The sequence below is a fragment of the Neopelma chrysocephalum genome, unplaced genomic scaffold (genome assembly GCF_003984885.1).
Source record: "Neopelma chrysocephalum unplaced genomic scaffold, ASM398488v2 Primary Assembly neopelma1_286, whole genome shotgun sequence".
NCBI lineage: Eukaryota > Metazoa > Chordata > Aves > Passeriformes > Pipridae > Neopelma > Neopelma chrysocephalum.
Window position 1 is genome coordinate 1,239,692 of NW_020897948.1, and position 21,346 is coordinate 1,261,037.

The 21,346-nt window shown below is 55.3% G+C and overlaps 1 protein-coding gene across 1 annotated transcript; it reads left to right on the top strand.

Moving 5' to 3' along the window:
* The first annotated feature begins 232 nt into the window (after nucleotides 1-232).
* Nucleotides 233-15,122, top strand: LOC113978028 (sacsin-like). Its single transcript, XM_027704654.1, has 9 exons — nucleotides 233-291; nucleotides 768-930; nucleotides 972-1,011; nucleotides 1,242-1,329; nucleotides 1,483-1,585; nucleotides 1,867-2,013; nucleotides 2,384-3,716; nucleotides 3,958-4,046; nucleotides 4,528-15,122. Exons 3-9 carry the CDS (start codon nucleotides 989-991, stop codon nucleotides 14,628-14,630), a joined length of 11,886 nt encoding a protein of 3,961 aa, XP_027560455.1. The 5' UTR covers nucleotides 233-291; nucleotides 768-930; nucleotides 972-988; the 3' UTR covers nucleotides 14,631-15,122.
* The last annotated feature ends 6,224 nt before the right edge of the window (nucleotides 15,123-21,346 follow it).

The following is a 21,346-nucleotide window of genomic DNA, read 5'->3' on the forward strand; positions in this document are numbered from 1 at the left end:
AGGAGTAAGGGGACAGAAGGAAGAGCTGAGGAGGTTTCCTTTGAGAGATATCCCCCTGAAATCTGTCCTACACTCCCCCTAAAGCAGCATGTCCTACAGGTTACTTTTTCACACATACCAAGTGGTTTCCATGTCTTTATGGTCTTCATACAGCCTGTGGTCTGCAGTCCAAATAGCCTGGGGTCCCTCTCCCTTCCAGCCTTGTCCTGAACACTGATGTCCCCCAAGAAACCTGTGGACACTCACTGGTGTGCTGCCCTGCTGGAGCAGCCAACACCCTGTAGTGGCACGGTAAGTGACAGATGAATGGATGGATGGATGGATGGATGGAGAGGGTCTGTGAGACCCTGGTCTGAGATAGTTGCCCTCCACAATCACACAGCCTCTTCCTATATCTTCCTGGATGAATGTCTGGCTCCCATATGTGGCCCTCAGGTACGTCTTGGTTCCTCCACACCCTTAACATATGTATTGTCCTTCAGTTCTCACCTGGACACATGTCCTGGTCCTATCTCACCCTTAGAAACCCCCGTGGATGGCGACAGAACCAGTTCTGTGCCCAGCTGAGTCCACAACTTGGATCCTTGCTGGCCCTCAGGCCCTCATCAGGCCCTCTGTCCCTGACCGCCCCAGGCTCAGGAACTCTGCAGGACAGGGACAGCCCACATCTTTCATTCCCCAGTGCCAATGCCCCTAGAGATATCTTTATCAGTGCCCTCCATGTCCTCAGCTCCTCCCATTCCTTCCGTCCCCGGCTGTGTGTGCAGCGGGGAATCGAAACTGTTGAGCCGGGAGGCGGGGCCAGTGCCAGGAAGCGAGAGGCGGACCGGCACAGTGGATATACGGCAGCGGCGCGGGGCACTGGCACCAGGCAGCGGCACCGGGACAGTGGATATACGGCAGCGGCACCGGGGACTGGCACCAGGCAGTGGCACTGGGCAGCGGCACCGGGACAGTGGATGTACAGCAGCGGCACCGGGCGTCCCTCATGGCCCTCAGGCAGCCAAAGGCGTGAGTGGGTCTGGGGCTTGTCACTGGGGTTTCACTGGGTGGTTGTGGGGGAACAAGGGGTGGCTGGAGCGTTGCAGGGGTCGCGGGGGGCTGTTGGTGAGACCCGGAGCTCAGGGAAAAGATGGGGTCCTTGACTCCAAGGAAGGGGACATCTGGGGGATTCAAGGAGGACATAGGGTCTTGGTTACGCACCCTCCTCCACACTCTTTCCCCTTCTCTCTGCTTTACAGGGAGACTTTCTGCCAGCGGGCACCCATCTTCCTTGATTACCTGCACAGCATCCTGCAGAAGTACCCAGATGGGGGGCAGATCCTCAAGGTGAGACTCCCAAGGAATCCACCTATCCAGACTCTCCTGCCCAGCTGGGCAGACCAACCCAGGCAGTGGGGGGGTTCCCAGCTAGAGAGGATCGGTGCTTTTCTCATGGGCCTGGGACAGCCCAGGTGACCAGGCACTCATTGTTAATTCCAGGAGCTGGTGCAGAATGCGGATGATGCTGGCGCTAAAGAGGTCGTGTTTGTGTCCGATGAGCGGGAATTCAACATCACCAGAGGGGGACTGGAGGGCACCCAGGGTGAGAGGTGGTATGGGCACTGGGAGAGACCGCATGAAGCACTGGGGTGGCACTGGGACGGACTGGGTGATACTGGTGAAGAGTTGAAGAATAATCAGGGAACTGGGGGAACTGGAGCTCATGAGGTGTTTTGGGATGTTCTGAGGTCACTGAGGGTACTGGGAGGACTCAGTGGTACTGAGGAGCGTTTCGTGGGACTGAGATTGTGGGAACACTGAGTCTGAGTCACAGAGACCCCTACATGTCCCAGTTCTCCCCTAACTCACAGTCCTGGTCACCAGGCCCAGCTCTCCTGGCCTACAATGATGCTGTGATGTCACCTCAGGACTGGACAGGGATTCAGCGCCCAGGGGTGTCGCACAAGCGGGAGGATCCCCACACTGTGGGGCGCTTCGGCTTGGGCTTCACTTCTGTCTACCACCTCACCGGTGAGTAGCACTGGAAACCTCAACTGCAATTGAACTGGGGACATGGGTTTTACTGGAGGCTCTGAACTATAGGAGCGGGGGAGAAGTGGGGGGCAGTGAGGTATGCAAAATGGAGGGCAGTGTGAAGTGAGGAAACCTGAAGCACCAGGAGGCTGAAGGGAGGCTAGGTGGCAGTGGAGGGCAGAGCAACAGTGGCAAATGGAGGGAGGGCTGATGAATTGGGATTAGGCTTTGGATCATGGGAAGCACTGTGGAGATGAACTTGAGAGTATTAGATGGGCATTTGGGGTACTGATGGGTTAGGATGATCTGGGGAGGCAGTGGTGTCCATGTCATCCCTGTGAAGGCCTCATGGTTCCCATGTCTCCAGACCTGCCAGGTGTCTTGAGCCCCCCATACTTGGGGGTGCTGGACCCCGAATGCCAGGTGCTGCCAGGTGCTGGCAAGCGCTGGGACATCTCTGCAGCCCAGGACTTTCCCGGCCTTTTCGAGCCCTTCTGGGCTGGACTGGAAGCTGTGGGACAACACCGTGCCTCTGCCCGGGGCACCCTCTTCCGCTTTCCCCTTCGCCGGCAACCCTCAGAAATCGCTGCAGGGGTCTCCGATTCTGAGCGCATTCGCAGCCTCCTCCAGACCTTCCTCACTGAGGGCCCTCTTGCCCTCCTCTTCCTCCGCCATGTCCGCCGTGTGGCCCTGCACCGTGTGGCCCCTGATGGGGTCCAGACACTCATGGGGACTCTTGTGGCATCCCCTCAGCCTCTCCCTGTCCCAGTGCCATCAGGGGATGAGGGGCTGAGTCTGGCATGGTGCCTGGTGGCCCTGCATAGGAATGGGGTGGGTGACATGAGCGAGTGGCTGGTAGCCACAGGCAGGGCCACAGAGGGGCCGATCATGGCACTGGGCACAGGGCTAGGGTGCTGCCCAGAGCTGAGCCTGGCACACCCACTCCACGGGCCCTGCCAAGGGCGGCTCTGCTGCTTCCTGCCCCTGCCAGCCACTGACGAGACGGCCACGGGGCTGCCCGTCCATGTCAGTGCTCCCTTTGCCCTCTCTGATGACCGCCGCCACCTCCGCTGGCCTGAGCAGGGTGAGAAGGGTGAGGAAGATGCCTGCTGGAATGCCCTGTTGCTGCTTGACCTCCTGCCCCGGGTCTACAGCCACTTGGCCGCTGTGGCCATGGCTCTGCCCGGTGCAGATGTCTACAGCATCTGGCCAGACCCCGAGTGCATGCCAAGCTCTGGCCGGATCTGCAGCCTGGTGACCCGCGTCTGCCAGGAACTGGCAGCTGCCCCTCTCCTGGTGCCAGCTGCAGAGGGGGTGGCAGGGCATCTGCGAGCGCCTGAGGCCGTGCTGCTGCCGGAGGCTCTGGGAGACGTGGCTGCACAGAAGGCAGTCCGGGCCTTGCTGGTGGCAGCTGGGGAGCCATTGGCTGAGGTCCCGGCCCACGTGTGGAGGGCGCTGGCTTTGGGGATGCCGAAGGGCGTGCGGGAGGCCACAGCAGGACACATGCGGGAGGTGCTGCGGCGCCATGGGACCATCGACCTCCCAGCTGCCGACCGTCTCTCCCTGCTGCGTTACGTGGCCGGGGATGGGTGCCATGCTGAGCTCCGGGGTCTCCCCCTCCTGCCTCGCGCTGATGGAACCTTCGTGGCCTTTGGAACTGCGTCAGCCATTGTCTATGTGGACACATCCGACTGCCCCAGGTGAGCCCGCAGCCCCTGGCAGCCCCATTCCCTGTGGAGTGGACAGGAGGACCAGTTGCCCAGAGATGCAGCTCCCACTCTTGAGCTGGAAAGGGGGATCACAGCTGAACCTGGACATTTGGGATCCTCACTGCCCTCCTCTCACCTGGTGTCACCAAGTGGGAGCTGAAGCAGGTGTCCAGGAAGCTACCTGCCCCCATTACCCCTCTAGTCCCCCCAGCACCACTCTTTGTCCCCGCAGGGAGCTCCTGCCTGGCCTGATGGGGTCCTTCCTGCCTTCAGACCTGGAGCTGGGCTTGGACAGCCTCCTGCGAGGCATTGCCAAGACAGGTAAGAGAGGGGGGGTCCCTGGACTATCTTCTGGTCCCCTGGTTGCCATCTAAACACCAACACCACCAGCCCCTCGTATAGCCTGGGGCTCCTCTGCAGCCCCAGTATTTCCCAGTACCTCCCTGTGTCTCTGGGGACTCCACTGTCCTTGCTGTTCTTCCCACATTCCCCTGTCCCCCCTGTGCTCCCTTGGATTCTGGGTCTCTTTGTGTTTCTCATCTGAAGACCAGTGCCCCCTAATACTGGTCCCCCTAACACCTCTTTTCCCTCTCAGATCTCCTCTATCTCCACCAGTCTGGGGTTTTACTGTCCTCTGATTCAGGGTATCCACTATCCCTCCAGAACCCAGGTCCTCCCATCTCCAGTATGGGGGGCCACCCATCCCCTACAGATCTCAGGCTCTTTCCCCCACATCCTGGGTCCCCCTGTCAGGTCCCAGGTCCCATGTGCTTCTAGTCCAGCCTCTGCCTCTTGCACACAGGTCTCTTCCCCAACCTGGTTCTGCTGGACCCAGCTGTGACTGTACAGACCCTGCGCTTGGCTCTGCCCCCCACCTGGACATCCCAGTCTTCAACCCCAGTGACCTGGTGCCCGGCCCAAGGACCTCCCCAGCCCCCAGCCTCCTGGTTCCCAGCCCTGTGGCAATTCCTGGCCCACCACGTGGAAGACCTGGGCCCGCTGGAGGGGCTTCCTCTCATATCCCTGTCCCCACTGGATGCCCCCAGTATCTGTCTGACTCTGCTTATACCTGAGTCCAGTCTCATCTTCCAGGCATGGGAGGACCAGCACCTGCCACCTGCTGTGGCCTCTGTACTGGAGGTCCTGGGTTGCCCAGTGGTGCCACCGGGCATGTGGCACCGCTCCCTGTCCCGCTACGTCCTACCTCCATCCCCCCTCAATGCCTTGCGAGCCCTGGGCAGGCAGGGGGTTGTAGCAGTGGCCTCTCGCATGGCCTCGCTGCCTGATGTGGATGTGGTCACCCTCCGGCTCTACCTGGCAGATGTCCCATCCCTGACAGAGCAGGACAGGGCCACCTTGGCTGCTCTGCCCCTCTTTATGCCACTGCCCTGCTTGGCCACCCCGCAGCCCACGGGGTTGGTACCAGCTGATGCCACCCCGGTGCTGGAGCCAGAGCTGGAGCTGCCCAGAGATGTGCTTCTGCCGGAGGCCATGTTGCAGTGCCGAGATGAAGCTGACCGGCAGCTCCTTGGGAGGCTCCAGAGGCCCCTCATCAGTGCAGCCCACGTTATGCTGAAGGCCATCAAAGCTGTGGCCCAAGGCACCTATGAGGGGCGGGCGGCTGAGACACAGGCTCTGCTACTGTGGGTGCTGCAGCACGGAGAGGTTGCCTTTGCACAGAGCCCCCTGCTCCGGCAAGCCTGCAGTGAGCTGGCCTTCCTGGAGACCCCCAATGGCCCTGCCTGCCCGCGAGACCTCTACGACCCCTGCGACAGCACTTTGCAGGCACTGCTGGGACCTGAGCGCTTTCCTCCTGCTGCCTTCCACAGTCTGTCTGTCCTCCGTGCCTTGAGGGCCCTGGGCTTGCGGCACGGTGAGGGGTGCCTGCTGCCTTCAGACATCCTCTCAGCTGCAGCAAAAGTGAGTCAGGGTGACGCAGTGGCTCTGGACAGGGCTGAGGCACTGATCAAGGTCTGCAATCTCCCCAAGGCACTGGCTGGCTTCAGTGCTGCAGAGCTCCAGAGGCTTCAGGCCCTGCCGTGGGTGCCTTGCTCCAAGTGCACTGGAATGCCTGGGCAGCCTTTCCTGCCGCCCAGGGAGCTGCGATCCACTCAGTACCAGTGCCTGGTGGGGCTTGCCATGCCCCTGACTGGTGCCTTTGTGCCAGAGGCAGAGAAAGAGCTGGGGCTGAGCCAGACTCCACCACCAGAGAGAGTGTGGGAGCAGCTGAGAAAGCTGGCAGGGCATGGGAACATGGATAAGGTGGGTTCCGCTCTCCAGCCCATTTACTGGCACATGCAAGAAAACCTGGAGGTCTTTAGGACCGCCCCGGATGATGCTGTGGTGTGGACTGGGTCTGGATTTGTCCTGCCACATGATGCTGTGCTGGGCTATCCTGAGGAGCTGGAGCTGGGGATGCTGGTGCCCCGGGTGCCCCCTGACTTCCTGCCCTACAGCTGCCTCTTCAGGGCTTGGGGGGTGGCGGTGGGGGTGAGTGAGGAGAGGGCAGTGTCAGCTCTGCGCTGCCTGGGGCAGGACATAAACACGCGCAGCTCCAGAGCGGGCACTGCCACAGAGTTGCAGGTGGTTTTAGCTGTCCTGGAGTGGCTGAAGAGTCGGGGGCACCAGGGCGAGGGCACCGTGCCAGTTCCTGTGAGGATTCCGGAGGGCTTAGGCTTTGCCCTTTGCCCAGCTGCCTCTACCGTGTACCTGGACGTGGAGCTGGAGGATGAGGAGGATGTTCAGGAGGTGGTGCATGAGGCAGTACCATCCAGCACAGCCATATTCCTTGGTGCAGAGCTGCTCAGTATGCGGGTGCTGGGGCCAGAGCCATTCACAGCCTGTGGCCCCTCGGAGCCCATCACTTTACGCCTCCGCAACATCCTCCGGGATTACGGCGAAGAGAGCGACCTCTTCACAGAGATGGTCCAGAATGCAGAGGATGCCGGAGCTACTGTGTGCCGCTTCCTCCTGGACCTCCGGTGCTGCAGAAAGGCTCCCTCTGGGCTGCTAGACCCAGGCATGGTTGCCTGCCACGGCCCAGCCCTCTGGGCCTACAACAATGCCCTGTTCACAGAGGATGACCTCCGTAACATCACGCGGATTGGGGCTGCTACAAAGGAGGGGCAGGCAGGCCGGATTGGGCGCTTTGGGCTGGGCTTCAGCTCTGTCTACCGTATCACAGATGTGCCGGCAGTGCTGAGTGGGGAAACACTGCTCATCTTTGATCCCAATGGCACCCATCTGGGCAAACACATCCCCAGGGCCGGCTGCCCTGGCATCCGCCTGGACTTCTCCAGCCGACCACGCATCCTCCGTGTCTTTGCTGAGCAGTTCCAGCCCTACCATGGTATCTTTGGGTGCTGCCTGCCTGAGCCAGGACCCTTTCTAGGGAGCCTTTTCCGCCTGCCTTTTCGCACTGAGGAGGAAGCCATTACATCGCAGATTTGCTCAGAGGCCTTTGGTACAGAGCGCATCCAGTCCCTTGGCACTGGTTTCCTTGGCTCTAACTGGCTCCTGCTGCTCTTCCTGAAGAAGGTGAGGGAGCTGTCCTTGGAGATGCTGCCAGACATGGCCACCTCTGCAGAGAATACCATACCTCTGGTCACGCTGCGGCGAAAGGAGATCCAAGACTTGGGGGCCCCTGGGGAACCCCCAAGCTGGGCAGCCATTGAGCAGCTCTCAGCCTGCGAGGAGGAATCCAAGACCATACGGCACTACTTGGTTTTGGTGTGTCAGGGTGATGGGGAACTGCTGGAATTGTTTCACCAGGACACACAGGCAGGACTCCGTCCTCCACCTCCCATGGCTGGTGTGGGCCTTCCCCTTGCCCTTACTGAAGATGGCAAGTGGGTGCCGCGTCTGGATGGCGAGAAGGGGCAAGTCTTCTGCCACCTTCCTATGCCAGTCATCTCAGGGCTACCAATCCATGTACATGGGGCCTTCAGCATCCTCTCAAACCGCAAGGGGCTGTGGGACACCGCGGAGCGGGGTAAGTGGAACCGGGTGCTGCTCCGCAATGCTGTGCCGATTGCCTGGCTCCAGGCACTAGACCACCTCCGTGCCATGCATGAGGCAGGTGAGTTGAAGAACTATGAGTATCATCTCTTCTGGCCAGACTTTAACATTGCCCGTTACCCCTTTACAGAGGCCGTGACTGGTTTCTACCATGCTGTGGCAGCCAGGAATGGCCCCAGGCTCTTTTCTGATGGCCGCTCATGGTGCTCGCTGCAGGATGCCTGTTTCTTACACCAGGATGTGGACAGACACCCCATGCTGGGTGATGTGGCAAAGCGTGTCTTTGCCACCACTGTGCCCCATCCCCTGTTAGCTGTGGCCTTGCCAGAGCATGTGCAGAAGGGCCTTGGGAAGGCAGTGGATGCTGGTACCTATGACTGGCCCCGCTTTTACTGTGATCTCGTGCTTCCCAACTTGGAAAAGCTCTCTGCTGTTGACCGGAACCCACTGCTTCTCCATGCACTGGATATGGCCCATGATGATGTGGACAAAGTGCTGCAGACAGTGCCCTGCATTCCTGCCACCCCTCATGGCCACCTGCAGCTCATCAATCGCTTGGTGCATCCCAGAGGCCGTGCTGCCCCTTTATATGACCCTAAGGATGGGTGCTTCCCCACTTGGAATGCCTTCCTTTCCCCAGAGAGACTAAACCGACTGGAGAGGCTGGGCATGGTGAAGAACACAATGGCCCTGCCAGAGCTGCTGGAGCGGGCAAAGACCGTGCAGCTTGTCTGGACCAAGAATCGTGCTCAAGGCTGCCAGAGGGCTGCCTGCATCCTTGAGCTGCTTCAGGATGCAGTGAAGGAGAGAGTGAACAATACCCTGCAGGTCGCTTTCCAGACTGTGCCCTTCCTCCCTGGTACACTGCCCTCTGGTGAACATGTGCTGTTGCCAGCTGCCCAGCTCTACGATCACCTCCATGCCCCACTAGTGGGACTCATCCACCCTATCTTGGCTCCTAAAGTACTGGGGGAAAACTTCAGCCTCCCCAGGGAGGTTATATCCTTCTTGGGACTGGACCGGCAGATACCATCAGCTACAGTCCTTAAGCAGCTGCAGGCACTGAGCTGTAGCTCCAACTCTCTCCCTTTGGAGAACCTGCAGGACAGCACCAACTGCTGCTACAAGCACCTGAACATGCTGCTCCAGAAAGGTCACTCCAGCTGGGATGAGGTGGCTTCTGCAGTGGCCCAAGGGGAACCCTTCATCTTGGTGGGCTCCCATTTTGTGCCAGTCACAGCTGTGGCTGAGACACTGTCATTTGACGCTGTCCCATACCTTCATCAGCTCCAAAAGCAATACGAGCCCTATGGCCAACTCTGGGAGTGTGTGGGGCTGCGCCACACCTTCACCTGGGATGATTATGCCCGAGTGCTCTGCACCCTGGCAGAGACACATGCTGGAAAGCCGCTGCCTGCCCCGGAGCTGGCTCTGGCCTTGCGGCTGGTGTCTTGTGGCTTGATGGAAGATGGCAACAAGCCAGATGCCTACCAGACCCAGCGACTCTTTCTGCCTGATGAGGAGGGCATTTTGCGTCCACAGGACAAGCTTCACTTCAACGATACACCATGGATGCAATTGGACAGAGATGTCCTCCTGTGCCATAAACAGCTGTCCCGAGCTGCAGCTCTGCGCTGTGGGGTGCCTACCACACTTCACCGAGCACTGGAGAGGAGTCAACTCATCACTGATGACCTGATCCTCTGGGCACAGCCATTTGGTGCCCGTGAAGACTTGCCAACACGTCTGAAGAACATCTTAAAGGAATACCCAGCATCGGCTTCTGATATGGTGAAAGAGGTGCTCCAGAATGCGGATGATGCTGGTGCGGGGCTTGTGCACTTTGTGTGGGACCGCCGGCAGCACCCAGTGAAAGCCACTTTCAGTGAGAAATGGAACGTCCTGCAGGGCCCTGCCCTCTGCATCTACAATGACAGGCCCTTCCAGCAGCAGGACATTGAAGGCATTCAGCATCTGGGGGTGGGTGGCAAGCAAGGCCGGCAGGATGTCACAGGCAAATATGGCCTTGGCTTCAGCACTGTCTTCCACTTTACTGACTGCCCAGCCTTCCTGACTGGAGACAGTGCCCTGTGTGTCTCTGATCCCCATCTCTACTACGTGCCCATAGCCACAACTGAGAAGCCTGGTGGGATGTTCGCTGTCAACCCTGAATTCAAGAAGAATTTTCCAGATGTTTATGACACCTTCCTACCCTCCCTCTTCAACCTGAGTCAGGGTGTCCTTTTCCGGCTGCCGCTCCGCACTGCAGCTGAGGCTCCCAACTCCAGGGTGTCTGACATGGTCGTGCGAGACCAAGACCTTGTGGACATAGAGGAAACACTGGCTGAGGAAGGTGAGGATTTGGTGCTCTTCCTCCGACATATCCACACTGTGGTCTTCTCTGAGATCCCCCCAGATGGGAAACAGTTGGTGGAGAGGCTGCGGGTGACAACAGAGCTCACAGATGGTGATGCAGAGCTGAGACGGGGTTTTCAAGCAAGATTAAGCCAAGCCATGGATGGGAATGGCCCCACCTCTGTCTCCTATATCATGAAAGTCAAAAACAGCAAGGCCAAGACCAGAACTGTGTGGAGGGTGATCTCCCAAATTGGGGTGCAGGAGGGGGCTGAGGAGTCTCCGATGCTTGAGTGTCTGCCCTATGGGGCTGTGGCTGCCTGCCTGGAGCCATTGAACACAGTCAGAGGCAAAGCTTTCTGCACCCTCCCACTGCCGTTGAACACTGGGCTGCCTGTGCACATCAATGCCAACTTCTCTGTGGATGCAGCCAGGCGCAGTCTTCGCTGGGACAAAGGCTGCACAGAGGCAGCCTGGAATGACTTCTTGCTCCGGCACTTGGTGGTTCCACTATACTGTGACTTTCTCACCAGGCAGTGGAAAGCCTTGGGGCCAGAAGAGCTCCGGTACAAGTCCCTGAATCTCTGCCAGCAGCACCTGGACTTACACTTCCTCCAGTTTTTCCCTGTTATGACAAGAGTGCTCCCTATCTTTCAGGACATGGTGAGGGAGGTCTATAAGCACCTGAGTCATGCACGCCTGCCCCTGATGCCTGTGTACCACGAGAAGTCACCTGGCAGCATGGTGACAATAACCTGGGCATCTCCAGGTGGAGAGGATGTGCTAACAGAGCCATACTTTCTTGAGGTGACGCCAGACCCAGATGTTCAGAAGGTGCTGCAGCACCTGAACATGAAACTGGTTCCAGCATTCACCCACCTGCGGCAGATCCATGAGCAGTTCATTGAAGCCCAGGTGAACGCTGCTGCCTTAAGCCCAGCCTCTCTCCAGCGCTTCCTCAAGGCCCTAGCTCTGCCTGTGCCTTGCAAGCTGGCTGAGACATCCCTTGGGACCCCAAAGAGCTGCTCCATCCTGCTGAAGTACTTAGCAGGATGGAGCAGGTACTCCCAAGGTACTCCCAAGGATGTGGACAAGGAAGAACTGGAAGGCTTGCCCTTGCTAGCCACACAAGATGGTTATCTGAATACTTTCAGCATCCATCATCCAGTCTTCAAGAACACCTTTGCCCATCTCTTCCCCCACCACAAGCACCGCTTTGCCCAAATGTGTGTTCCTGATTGGATCCCACCTTGCTTTGTGAAGGAGCTTGGCCTCCCAGAAGCCACACCACTCATCCAGGAGGCACTGGGTCAGCTGAAGTGGACCACAGAGGGGGAGAAGTGGCTCAAGGGACTGTGGACCTTCTTTGACAGTGTTGTCCACACACGGGGAAAGGCCTCAGTGGAGTTGGAGGCGAACATGAAGTCATTCGTGGATCATCTCCAGGACATGGCAGTGCTGCCTATTCAGGGGAATAAGACAGACTCGAAGCACCTAGTGCCACTATCCTCCCTCTCCAGAGTTCTTTTTAACTGTCACTCAGAAGTGGAAAAGGTGCTGCACAAACTGGGCATCCCTATGCTCCAGTGGTCCCTGCTGCCCTTTCATTTTGCCCACCTCTGCCTGAAGCCAAGGACACTGCAGGTCACAGAGCCCAGGACTGTAGTGGCCCACCTGGCAGATGCTAGAGCTGATCTTTGCTGGGGGGACTTAAAGGAGGAGCATGTGACTACTCTGCTGTGCTTTGTGCAGGGAAAGCTGGATTCATATGCACTGGAGCAGCTCCGGCTCCTGCCTCTCTTCCGGAAATTTGGTGGGGGCTATGTTGCTGCGGCTCCCTACCGCAAGGTACTGTTGCTCCACAGACAGTACCTGGAAGTGCCCCTGGGTGCCCAAGCCCTGTACAACCTGGACAAAGACACAGTGCTGCTCACATCAGATCCAATCCACAAGCGGCTGGCCAAGGATTTGAAATGGGAGGACACTGATGACCAAAAGCTCTTCATCACCGTGGTGCTACCCCGGCTGTCCCAGCTCACACAGCAAGACCTTATGGAAGCTGTACGGTTGTTCTTTGTCCTGCAACCCATCTGTAATAGTCAGACCAGGAAGGATGTTGTGGCAGCATTTCAGAATGTGCCCTTTATACCCGATGCCCGTGGTACACTGCGCTTAGCCTCCTACTTTTACATCAATGTGCCCTCCTTCCGCACTCTGCGGCTCCAAAACCGCTTTGTGCCTGAATCTTTCTTTAAGGAGCTAGGGATGAATTTGGCAGTTGAAGAGTTTCTGTTAGAGGCAGGTGTCCGCACCAGTCTCTCTGTAGAGGATTTTGTGGCACTAGCCCGGGAGATAGAGCATGAAGCCGCTCAGGCTACCTGCCACACTGGAAACCTGCTGGAGCGACAGCAGGAGATGCTCAAGCAGCTTGAAACCCTGTTGGAAAATACTGAGTCAGCGGGTTTCCCAGGGCAAATTGCCTCAATCCACTTCCTACCTCCACTGGCCATCCCCCAAAGCTTGAGGAGCCTCCACCCCCCTTTTGCAACCTGCAATAAGGCTGTGGCCCTGAAAGGCAGCATTTACCACTGCCAAAATGTGGCTGAGCTGCTGTGGACATCAGCCACCATTCTGCCAAAGTCCCTTGAACTCAAGAAGAAGTTCCTGAAGGCCATGGGAGTCCTTGTAGAGGTACCCACTGCCCTGGTGGTGGCCAACCTGGAGCATGTGTGCAGGGCAACCTGCCAGAGGCCAGGACAGGTGATCACACGGGCCAAAGTGCTCCAGAACATGTACAGCTTCTTGCAGACTCGTCTGAAGGAGGTGGATGCAGAGCACCTTGCTGAGCTGCCTGTGGTGCTGGCCAAGTCAGGGGACATGGCCAGGCCACGGCAAGTGGTGACATCGCTCCCAGATGAGGCTGACTTTTACCCCTATCTCCTCAAGCCTGACCCACACGTGGCTGTCTTTGGAGACCTCCTGCAACACCTTGGGGTAGTGACACTCCCCACACTGACTCACTACAGCCATGTCCTGGCCCAAATCTACCAGGAGAGCCATGTCAGTGGGACCCTCACTAGTGTTCAGAAGAAGGTGGTCCTGCTGGCCACACGGCACTTCTTCCAGCTACTGCGGGAGGCACCAGAGCCCCCTGATTGTTCTGCTGTGGCTGAGCTGTACCTGCTGAGCACTGCTGACTGCCTAGAGCCATCCCACAGGCTGTGCTTCAATGACTGCCTCCCCTCAGAGACTGCTCGGGCCTTGAAGAAGACCGTTTTGTTCATGGCTGACCTGCCAGTGACAGGATGTAATGCCAGGTGGCTGCTGCAAATGCTACCACTGCACCTGCGGCCACAGGCACTCTCAGAGGTGACAGAGCAGCAGCTGGAGGAGGGCAGTCCATGGCCATGTCGCTATGGCTCTCACTGCCCTGGGCAGAGGCGTCTGCAGACTCTCCTGGTATCACCATGGTTTAGATTGGGGCTGGAGTCCCTGCTCCAGTGGCAGAGCCACAAGGCTGTGATGGGAGTGGACGGGGATGGTGGCTTTGCAGTGGAGCAGCTGAAAGTGCAGTGCTGTGAGAACATCTGCACTGTGCTGCTCCACAGTGGGACAAAGGTGGAGGGCAGCTCCCAGTCACAGGTCATCCACGTGTGCCTGTCAGGTGGTGCCCAGCGGCTCCTCTACATCCGGCATGCAGAGATGGTGCTGAACCGGTACCAGCTGAGGGTCCTGGAGACACTAGCACAGGAGATCAATAACATGCTGGGTGGACAGCTGGAGGCACCTGCCTTGTCCGTGCTGCGTGAAATGCTGGTCTGCCAGGAGCCGCAGGATGTGGCCTTTGTTCTGGAGGAGAACAATGTGGCACTGGTGGGTGCTGCACCAGAGCTGGAGAAGAGGCTGCAGGAGGAGGCTGTGGCAGAGGGGAAGCCATGGATGGTGAGTGGCGATGTGGATCCCGGCCTTGCAGCCTTGAGGCCACTGCATGGTGTCAGGTGGCCAAAGGTGTTGCAGGAGCTCTGTGTCCAGTACGAACCTGTGAGCACTGCCCAGAACCACTGGGGACAGAAAGGTTGTGGCTCCAGGCTGAGCACTGAGGAGACCACGGCCCTGACTCCGTCCATCCCCGAGGCCTTACGGTGGCTGTGTCAGGCCACGAGTGACCTGCAGGCAGCCCACAATGACATTCGGCGCTGCTGCCCCAACTGGGTCCTCTTCAAAGTGCACCAGGCCCTGGAGAAGGCACTGGTGGCTGCTGTACTTTGCCGTGGTGAAGCCTTTGAGGGCCTGGGGGGGCTGATGGGCCTTGCCAAATGGCTGGAGACGCAAGAGCCAGAACTGAGGGGCCTGGTACTGGACATACAGTGGTTGTGTAAACAGGGCATGGATGGAAAGGCCACACAGTACCCGAATTACCACCCTTTCCCCATGACCCCCAGTGAGGCCTTCCCCAGCGTGGATGAAGAGGAGGTCCTGAAGCAGGCACAGAAAGTGGTGGGGACATTGAAGGACCATGTGGGCAGAAAGTGAGGATGTCCCCAGAGAGGGTCACTGGCAGCTGTGCCAAGGGACCACCATGGGCCCACCAGAAACCCACCATGGACCTGTTGTGGACTCATCATGGACTTGCCACAGGCCTGTCACAAGCAATTTCAGACTGTCCAGCCCTGGTAGGAGAGCTTTGTAAGTAGATTGGCCAGGCCACTGGATGTTGCGGGGTAGCCTGTGCCATTGGCATGCCTTGAGAGCAGGGGAAATAAAGTACAATAATAAATGTTGCAGTGTTGGTAGACTCTTCACTGACAGTGGACTCAAGGGACATGGAGAGGTCATGAGTGGCTGGGGATGTGTGGAAGGTGGAGATGGTGATGAAGTGGTTTAGAGAACTGTGGTGGTTTGATCTTGGCTAGTCAGTTGCCCACCACACCACTCCATCACTCCCCCTCTTTGACAGGGGGAGAAAATATGATGATCTCAGTTTAATGAGACTGAAGTGTTTTGCTAAGGAGGATGAGTTATGAGGTAGACCAAACTCCTCTCTCTCAGCAATTGTAAATCCGAAATTAAGAGGCTCCAATTGAGGAAGTATGGAGAAAGAAAGAATAACAGCTCTTTATTAAAGGATATATGTGTATTGGTAGAACAACAAAAGAACTCAAAAGCCACTAAACAATAATCCTGTACCCAAAAGTCCCCTTCAAAAAAAAAAAAAAAGGAAACAGTTCAATACTTCCTGTCCTTCGGCGCAATTCCAGTCACAGTGGGCGGGGGCGCTGTTGGGTCACTGGAGGAGCAGAGCCTGCAACTGTGTTGGCAGCAGGGGCCCCGGAGCACGGGAGAAGCTGACAATGGAGATTTTCCCCTGACACCAAGGAGGGGAAGGGGAAAAGGGGAAAGCAGGGCAGGTTCTTCCCACGAAAACTCATGCTGTCTGCGGCTGGCTGTGGCCAGCATTCCCCCTCCCCTTCGTCAATGGGCACAAACCACTGCCAAAATAGGGGAGCAGAGGAGGGAAAAGGGCGACCCCCGACCCAAAAAGTTCCTCTGCAGGTGAACCAAACCTCTCCAACGAAGTCCGAGCAGGTCTGGGCTGGGGGCAGAGCAGAGTGCAGGCAAGCCGAGGCCAGAAAACAGCCAGGTGACCAGGCCGAAAGCAAAATGGCCCCAGACCTTTTCAATACACAGTTTGCCTAAGTTAAGACAAAAGTCCCATGTCCCTGTTTCCAAGCAGAGGAGGGAAAGAAAAAAAAATTTATCACCCCCCCCCCCCCAGCCCTAGAGAGGGGCATCAGCTTGGAATGCAGTCCTGCCAGTTAGTTCTTTTGTGTATGTGAATCACTCCCTCCCCCTCCCTCGTTCAGCATTTTTCTTTTACAGCGGGACAAGAGAAAGAAAAATTCCTGCTTGGATTTTTAGAACAAGTAAACTTATGACAGATGAAAATCCCATTGGTCAGAAGATCACTCACCAATTACTGTCACAGTCAGAACAGACTCAAATTGAGGAAATTGATTTAACTTATTACCAATTAAACAGAGTAGGAAAATGAGAAATAAGAACAAACCTAAAACCACCTTTCCCCCACCCCTCCCTTCTTCCCAGGCTCAACTTCACTCCTGGTCCTTGTACCTCCTCCCCCTAAGCACTGCAGGAGATGGTAAATGTGGATTGGTGTCAGCTCATAACACTTCGTCTCATCTGGTCCTTCCTCCTCACACTGTTTCCCTGCACCAGCATGAGGCTGCTTCCATGGGAGGCAGTCCTGCACTAAACTTCTCCCATGTGGGTCCTTCCCATAGGCTGCAGTTCTTCAAGGACTGCTCTATTGTGGGTCCCTTTCCGTGGGTTGCAGTCCTTCAGGGACACACTGCTCCAGTGTGGGTCCCCCACAGGTGACAGCTCCTGTCAAGTCCTGCTCCTGCATGGATTCCTCTCCACAGAGCGTAGCCCCTGCCGGGAACCTACTCCAGTGTGGGCTCATAACAGGCTGCAGCTTCTTTCAGGGCATCCCTACCTACTGTGGTGTGAGGTCCTTCACATGGGGCTGCAGGTGGGTATCTGCTCCTCCACTGACCTCCATGGGCTACGGGGCAAAATTCTGCCTCACCATGGCAGGATTGCTCCTGCCTCACCAGGCTGTTTCAGTACCTGGAGTACCTCCTACCCCTCCTTCTTCCCTGGCCTTGGTGCCTGGAGGGCTGTTGCTCTCTCATCTTCTCGTCCCTCCCTCCCAACTGCTGTTCCACAGCAGTTTTTACCCCTTTTTAAATCCATTCTTGCAGACACGACCAGCATCACTGGCTGACTCAGCCTTGGCCAGCAGCAGCTCTATCTTGGAGCCACCTGAAGCTGGCTCTGCATGACATGAGGGCAACTTCTGGTGTCTTCTAGCAAGAAACACCCCTGCAGCCCCCTGCTACCCAAACCTGGTCATGTAAACCCATGTCACGGTTTGAGAGCCCATTACCCCCCCCGGAGCTGGAAGATGGCTAGTTCCAGGGGTGGAATTCCAGTGTAGAGCCAATGGGAAGCTTGGTACGCCTCTGTGGAAATGACATATTCTCACACATTGGAAAAGAAGCTTGTTGGCGCAGTTGGCATTAGAGAAGCCATGGGGTAGAGACAGCAAAGGGGCCACAGGGCTTTCCCCCTCCTGGCTTTGGCCTGGGGCAAGCACAGCACTGAAGCCGAGCTAAGCCCCTAGCTAAGACATGCAGCAGCTAGAAAGTGAAAGAGAGAAACTTCCCAGGAATTCTCCGGCTGGCCTCACCGCCTCCCCTCACCACGGGGGGAGGGGTGGTGATCGGCTGGCTGGATCCTGTGGCAACCACGCCATGGAGTGAAGCAGTGTCTGAAGCAGAAGCAGCAGAGGCAGCAGAGCTCAGGCAGCAGACTCGAAGCAGCACCAGAGAGAAAGGCAAGCTGGAATGTTTCTGGGGTGGGACTGACCCAAAAACTCCAGAACCTCTTGGCCTCGGGAAGGGGTGGACCTCTTAGAGAGGTCCCCCGAGAGCTTGGTCCCCAAGGAAAGAGACTTCCATGGAACAAGGAAGAGACTCAGAACTTTAACCCCTGTAACCCGTGGTGTCGACCATGTGAGGTGAGTTTGTCCCTGCTTGCAGCCCATGGGTGAACCCTTGGTTGAAACCGAGTGGCCAGTGGGGGGGTGAGAGAGACTCTCCGCACCTCGATGGAGAGAGAAAGAAATTTTCCATCTACAACGAATCAGAGCTGCTGCCTTAAGATAAGAGAATAGCCACTTCCAAGTGCCGCAGAATTAATTTGGAGCTGTGGCCCTGAGAGTGAAGGAGAGACTTCTCCTCCTGGACTTTATGGGGGAAGAAGGGGTGACGTTTGTAAATACGTTGTTTTATCATAGGAGAATTAGTTAGGATTGTCGTATATATTACTTTATAGTTTCTATTCTGTTAGCAATAAATTTTGATATAATTTTCCCATGGTGAGTCTGTTGCCTGTCTGAAAACTTTTCTCAACATTTTAGCAAATTTGTGGGGGTTTGAAAAATTGGTTTGGGGTCTCAAACCACATCAACCCAATACAAGGATGATGAGATGGTATCAAGGGGAGCATGGGGGACTTGAGAAGGCATGAGGCAGCAAGAGGAGCTTGAAGTTTCAATGGGCTGGAGTCATTGCTATAGGCCCAGAGACCATCACCAAAGTCATAGTGTGATTCTGTTGGTATGAGGCCAAGTGCAAGGTCCTGGACCTGGGTCAGGGCAATCTCAAGCACAGTTTGGGCAGAAAATGCATTAAGAGCAGCCCTGAAGAGAAGGACTTGGGGGTGTTGGTGAATGAAAAGCACCTGGCCACGTGCACCAGCAAATAGAAACCCCCTGTGTTCTGGGCTCATCCTACAAAGTGGGCAGCAGGTGAGCGGAGGGATTCTGCCCCTCTGCTTTGCTGGGTGAGACCCCAGCTGCAGTGCTGCCTCCAACTTTGGAGTCTCAACATCAGGATGTGGAGCTGTGGGAGCAAGTCCAGACAGGCCACAGAGATGCTCAAAGGGCTGGAGCACCTCTGCTCTGGAGACAGACTAGGAGAGCTAAGGGTGTTCAGCCCAGAGAAGAGAAGGCTTCAGGGAGACCTTAGAGTCCCTTCCAGTGCCTAAAGGGGTTCCAAGAGAGCTGGAGAGGTATGGGCGCTTGTATTAGGAAGGGTTCAGAACATGCTGAAGCTTGCAAACCAAGACACCGTTGAAAGCTCAATAAAACAGATATTTATTACGAAGAAGTGGCTGAAATAAACGGGCACCTGGGAGAAAGAGAAAACCAAAGAGGAAACACGATACCCTACTCACTTAGGTGCCACTTATGGGATGATCTTACCCACTCCAGATACTATAAAATCCTCTGCAGCAGCTGCGTTTTCCGGAGGGTTAGCAGGCTCCCACGATAGCAGAGTCCCTGCTAAAGTCAACTTGATCCTTCGTGTAGAGCAAGCCCCCACACACGGAAAACCTGTCTGCTTTTATACAATCCATTGAGCACCTCTGCCCGGGAAGGTGTGGCCAGTACCGCCCCACCAGAGGTTCCCAATCCCACCCTCTTGGTTATGTAAGTTCATCCCTTCAGCGCATGCATGAGAACTTTGGAAATCCCCTAACGCACGCACGGTATGCTTTGGGGGTCTTTTCTAATTGAGTCGGGGGTCGAGCCTTCCTCCCCTCCTCTTCAATTTCTCCTTCAAATGCCCTTGGCAGACAATGAACCAATAGTAGAACACCAATTAAAATGGTTTATACAGAAGTTCTCCCTCCAAGGACGAATTCACTGTTTTATCAGTGAAGTTGGCAGGGAGAACATAAACTACTACAGGTGGTTGGGGCCAAACACAGACCAAAAAAATATCAACATTCCCACTACAGCGCTGAAGGAGAAAATGAGGCTGCAGACACACAGTTCAATTTTGGGACTTGTCCACCAACAGTTTTTGGTGTTTCCCTTTCATTCGTATTCTCTCGTAAACAGTGCCTGGTGTTTTTCTTTTCAGTATCCAGAATTCCCAAGGTCGTCCCAAACCAGTGCCCTGATCCCACACATTCACACTTGCATCAAGTGGTGTCTGTGTTCAGCCACAAGAGAAAAACACATGCTTACCATGCAGGTTGGTTAAAGTGGTTTTCCACTTTGAGACATAACATTCTCTCTCTCAAAGCACTTAGCCCAGGTCGATCCTCCCTTTTGATTAACTAAATTCAGGTGCAGAGTGACTCAGCTTGTTCCCACATCTCCCCCTTTTTTGTTTTGACGCAGAGTTCACAGCAAAGAGGGCCAGGATGCAGGCTTCTTGTCTTTGGGTTTGTCTAATATGCTTCCAGAGGACTTGAAATATTAAAAACAGACTGATTGTTAAAAAAACTGCTACTGCTACAAATATCCAGATCCTTAAATTAAGTCCTTCAAACCAATGTTTGGGATTTAACCATTGAACATTATCAGACAACTCCCACCAGACACTTTGTTCGCCTAAAGATAGAGTTTCAGACATCTGTGACTTTATCGCTTTAGCCAAATCTTGAACTTCATCATTGATGTTTGTGGCGAAAGTGCCCTGCAAATGTTTTTGAACTTGTGCCCAGTCACAATGGCTGTCATTCCATATTAATGGAGTGAAACATAATCATTTATGCTGATACTCCCATTTTAAAGCCATCCTATTATTCATAGCATCCTGTCTGTCCCTGATCCATGTTAAGCCTGCTTTTACTGCTTCCAACCTGGCTAATATTTGATGGTCTATATTTGTTTGCATAGCCATTGATGATGACATATTACCCAACACACTGGCCACTGTATGTGCAGTTTGTACTGAATAAGCCAGTGCAGCAGTAGCCATGGCTGCGGTAGCTGCTATGATGATGGCAGAGATGATGAAAGCAATTAGCCATTCGATGAACCTTTTCCTTTGATTTCTTGACTGGGTTAACAGTTTTGCCAATTTACTGTATGCTGCATCATCCTCCTAGCTTCTGGTTAGGTTCACTGGGAGCCATAATTCAGCCCTTCTGCACATAGGAATTATTACTGAAAAATTGACAGTAGATAGATTCTGATTTGTAATACAACAACTAAAATAGTTGTTGGGATTATCTACAATAATGTTAAAGGTAATATTAGTCACACTAATCCTAACATCAGATCCAGCTAAAAAGACACATGGATGAGAGGAAAACACCGTGACTGAGTCATTACGACAGTTAGTGAGAGTTAGTTGATACAAGGAATTATTTCTAGAATAGCGTCCATGTGCTATTTGTCTAATTAGGAATGGCACTGCATCCCTCCATAGTTTGCTTACCCTACAGCCAGAACTGTTTTTATATGTTGCTTGCGGTACTGGTCCTGAGAGGCCCCCCTTTGTCCGTATAAGAGTCTCTTTTGTAGGTTGTGCAAAGTTTACAGGATGTGATGGGTTGGTGATCAAATGACTCCTGGGTCCCCAGTCCATCATCTTTACCCCACGTAATCCAGTGTTTACTATCCCTGGACTTGTTAGTCTACATGGGATCCACTGCATAGCAAGTGTATCTGATGTAGTGCTTTGTGAAATTTTGCAAATGGGTAGTTGAGAGGGTGACTATTCCCTTCTTCTTTGTCAATCAGGACATGATCAAATCCAGCAACAGAGAAAAAGGTTGAATTCCTGCTAGTGTGTCCTCTATCTTCCTTCTGCCAATAGTGTAAGTGGAATTTTTCTTCAAATAGTAAATAGCCCTTAACTGAT

Bases quoted from the DNA above. Each gene is read 5' to 3' on its own strand.
- LOC113978028 (XM_027704654.1), top strand. From the start codon at position 989: ATGGCCCTCAGGCAGCCAAAGGC. The intron at 2,014-2,383 runs GTGAGTAGCACT...CCATGTCTCCAG, and splicing joins TTCTGTCTACCACCTCACCG to ACCTGCCAGGTGTCTTGAGC. The intron at 4,047-4,527 runs GTAAGAGAGGGG...TCTTGCACACAG, and splicing joins GCGAGGCATTGCCAAGACAG to GTCTCTTCCCCAACCTGGTT.